Genomic DNA, 3,617 nt, shown 5'->3' with positions numbered 1-3,617 from the left:
TGAATTATAAGCAAAATAGTGCAAGACCCTATTATTTCATGATAAAAGTTAAAGTTGTATTATTGTCAAATCGTTAATTTAATTTAATAAAAAAATTATGATAATAAACACAGTTGGTAATAGAGTTGGTTGTATATAAATATCGTAATGTACTAAAACCCCTCTCCCGAACTGTGCTCAACCTTGCTGAAACATTGGAAGAAGAGTTGCAACAAAAGCAAAGGAAAAAACAATGGCAGATAGCAATGTCTCGTTTTTTCTAGAGAAGTTGACCAACTTGGCCATTCAAGAAGCTTCTCTATTTGGAGAAGTCGAAGGGCAGATCACGCTGCTGCGCAACGAACTTCCATGGATGCGACTCTTTCTGAGGCAAGCAAGTATGAACCGCACATCTGATGAAAGGTTGAGGCTGTGGGTGGATCAGATGAGAGACGTATGTTTTGATGCTGAAGATGTCGTGGACGATTTCATGTTCAGGGTTGATCACATGCGCCAGCAAAGACTCAACAATCTCAAATGTCTCAGGCCCTTACCTCAATGCATTGGCTTCGGTGACAAGTTACTGCTCGTCCATGACCTCAAGGCTCGAATGGAGAATATCAATATCACAGTTGAGAAAATTTTGGTTAATAAAACGAGGTATGGTATTGAAAATCCAAAGGATTTGGAAACTTGGAGCTTTACCAAGGAAGAAGACCTGCCGCCTACAGAGAAGGTGGGGGTGGTTCCAGATCGAAATGTTGGGGGAGTCGACTTTGTGGGGATGCAATCTCAAGTGGAATGTGTGAGGGATCAACTGCTGACGGGGACAGGAGTGGTGAGCATTCTGGGGATGGGCGGCCTAGGCAAGACAACTCTTGCTAGGAGAGTCTATAATGATAGAAATGTTAAGCGACACTTCGATTGTCATGTTTGGGTTTCTGTATCTCAGGAGTATAGAATTGAAGAGCCCTTGATGTGGATCGCCAATTCTGTTCTGACGCCCACTCCTCAACAGAGACGTAGAGTAAAGGAGACTGAGTTAGGGAACACGCTTCGGGATAGTTTGAAATCCAAAACTTACCTGATAGTATTGGATGATTTATGGAGCCCTCAGGTTTTGGTTGATTTGAGCTCTCATTTTCCTGAGTCAGATAAGAGCAGAGTGCTGATCACTACTCGCATCCTAGAAGTAGCTCATCATACCCCTTCTTATCTACATGAAATTCGGCCGCTGAGCTTTGATGATAGTTGGGAGCTCTTCCTCTTAAAGGTTTTTCGGGTAACAACTACAAAACCCATAAAAGTCCAATCTGATTTGGAGGAACTGAGGGAGGCTGTGGTAGATAAATGCCAAGGTTCCCCTCTTTCCATTGCGTTGTTAGGAGGACTTTTATCCGGAAAGCAGAAGACACCAGAATCGTGGAACCAAGTACTTCAAAGTATAAAGCGGCATGGGGATGATCATCAACCATTCTATTTGTGGATTCTTTCTTGGAGTTATAATGACTTGCCCTTTTACTTGAAGTCATGCTTTCTCTACTGTGGTCTTTTTCCAGAAGACCATGAAATCAGCGCAAGAAAGCTAATCAACTTGTGGATTGCTGAGGGTTTCGTACAAAAAAGGGGAGAAGAAACACTGGAAGAGGTTGGTGAAGATTACTTAGCAGAACTGATCCAAAGAAGCTTGATCCTAGTTGGTAAAAGGAGGTTAGACGGGGGAGTGAGGTCTTGTTACATCCATGATATGGTCCGAGACTTCCTCATTTCAGAAGCTAAACAGTCCAGACTTTTTGAGGTATGTCACAACATCAAATTCACAACCCCTCTTAGCCCTCGTCGGCTTTCATTTCATGATCATCATGGTATCAATCATAGTATCTCTCAGCACTTGAATAGTTCGCGTCTTAGATCTTTAATTTGTTTCAGTACTGAATGCCTTGGACAAAAAGGTTTGGATTCATTAATACAAGGCAGCAAATTGTTGACAGTGTTGGACTTAAGGGGGTTCGGTGGTATCAATGAGCTTCCCAAGAGGATTGGACAACTTATCCACCTAAAATACTTGGGCTTGAGGGATAGCAGGATAAAAAGGCTTCCAAAGTCTATAGGCAAACTTGTAAATTTGCAAGCCTTAGACTTGCGTGATAGTCTCATTGAAAGGATACCGCATACAATTTGGAAATTACGCCAACTGAGACAACTATATGGTGGTACTGGCGTGGTTTTCAGCCCCTTTATGGGTTGTCTCTTGGAAGGGCATTTGGGTTTTGGAGAACTAACAAACCTTCAAATTTTAGCTATAAAGTGGGGTGGTTGGGTGGAGGACGGTGGTTTAGGAAAATTGACCCAGCTTAGGAAATTAAAAATACAAGGAAGCGAAGACCTGCCTTCCTTCCAGTTTTCTTCTTTCTCATGTCACACATATCTTTATAAGTTGTTCCTTAAAGGAAGGCTAAACAAGTTACCTGAGGAAACTACATTCTACCCTCCCAACCTCGTGAAACTAAAATTGAAGTATTCTAAATTAGAGGCAGATCCAATGCTGACTCTGGAAAAGCTGCCCAACTTGAGGATTCTCCAATTATTGTCCTCCTCCTATTTGGGAAGAAAACTGGTCTGTTCTTTTGAGGGGTTCCTGAAACTCGAGTCTCTAACACTGTCTGACTTGAGCGAATTAGAAGAGTTGAGTCTGGAGGAAGGAGCAATGCGTGGGTTGAGATCCTTAAAAATTGAAGGGTGTGGTAACATGAGAGGGCTTGTTCATGGTTTGTTACACCTGCAAAATCTTCAACAACTAAAGCTAAAACGAGTAAATCCTGAATTGACAGAAGAGTTGGACCTCGCAGAGGGAGAAGACCTCCGCAGGATTCGTTCTATCACCAGGAAAATTCAAGAGAAGACATGACCGAGGTTGGAGAGCATTGTCTGCTAGCTAAATCCCTGCACCATGTCTTCAAGCCTGATTTTAATTTGTTTTTTCCTTTTTATTTCTTTGTATCGATGTTTTTGGTTAACGTATGCGTCCAAGATTTTTTGAGAATGCCATTTTATATAACATTTTATGTTAAAACCTTGAAAAGCAAAAATAAAATAAAATAAAATAAAAATAAAAAAAGGTAGCCCCACGAAAGGGTTTTTCTCCTTTTTCAGCTTTTACAACAATTTACTCTTTAAAAAAATTTTAACTATTTTGTTAAAAAAATTAAATAGAAAATTTTTTAACAATAAAAAAAATTTATTGATCATTTTTTTTAATTTTACGTAAATTATACATACTATCTTTTTTGGGGGAAGTAATTTAATGAGCTGAAATGAGAAACAAGTTACTAAAAAATTGTAGAAATTAACTGGGCCTCCTTTGAAACCCATGTTGGGCCTAATGTTGAGGACTTTTAGGCCTGGTTGGATCCTTTTGGGTTGAGTAGTCTGGGCTTAAAACTCAGTTTGGTTTAGCTTCCATACTCCATATGTCATGCCACCTGACTTTCATATTTTGAAAAAGAAACGAAAAAAAAAAAAATCAATGGAATGAAATCTAATATATATGCCAAAATTTCACGTCTTAATATTTACTTCCATACAATATTAAGAAATTTATGTCTTAAAAATCAAAAGTTTTGGATTAATTAGTAGTA

At 39.4% G+C, this 3,617-nt stretch overlaps 1 protein-coding gene across 1 annotated transcript; it reads left to right on the top strand.

The window, feature by feature from the left end:
* Positions 1–232: 232 nt before the first annotated feature.
* LOC117910079 (probable disease resistance RPP8-like protein 2) lies at positions 233–2,887 on the top strand. Its single transcript, XM_034824134.1, has one exon. It carries the CDS (start codon positions 233–235, stop codon positions 2,885–2,887), a length of 2,655 nt encoding a protein of 884 aa, XP_034680025.1.
* Positions 2,888–3,617: the final 730 nt, after the last annotated feature.

Source organism: Vitis riparia, unplaced genomic scaffold (genome assembly GCF_004353265.1).
Source record: "Vitis riparia cultivar Riparia Gloire de Montpellier isolate 1030 unplaced genomic scaffold, EGFV_Vit.rip_1.0 scaffold583_pilon_pilon, whole genome shotgun sequence".
NCBI classification, from domain to species: domain Eukaryota; kingdom Viridiplantae; phylum Streptophyta; class Magnoliopsida; order Vitales; family Vitaceae; genus Vitis; species Vitis riparia.
This window is presented reverse-complemented; position numbering and strand designations above follow the sequence as displayed.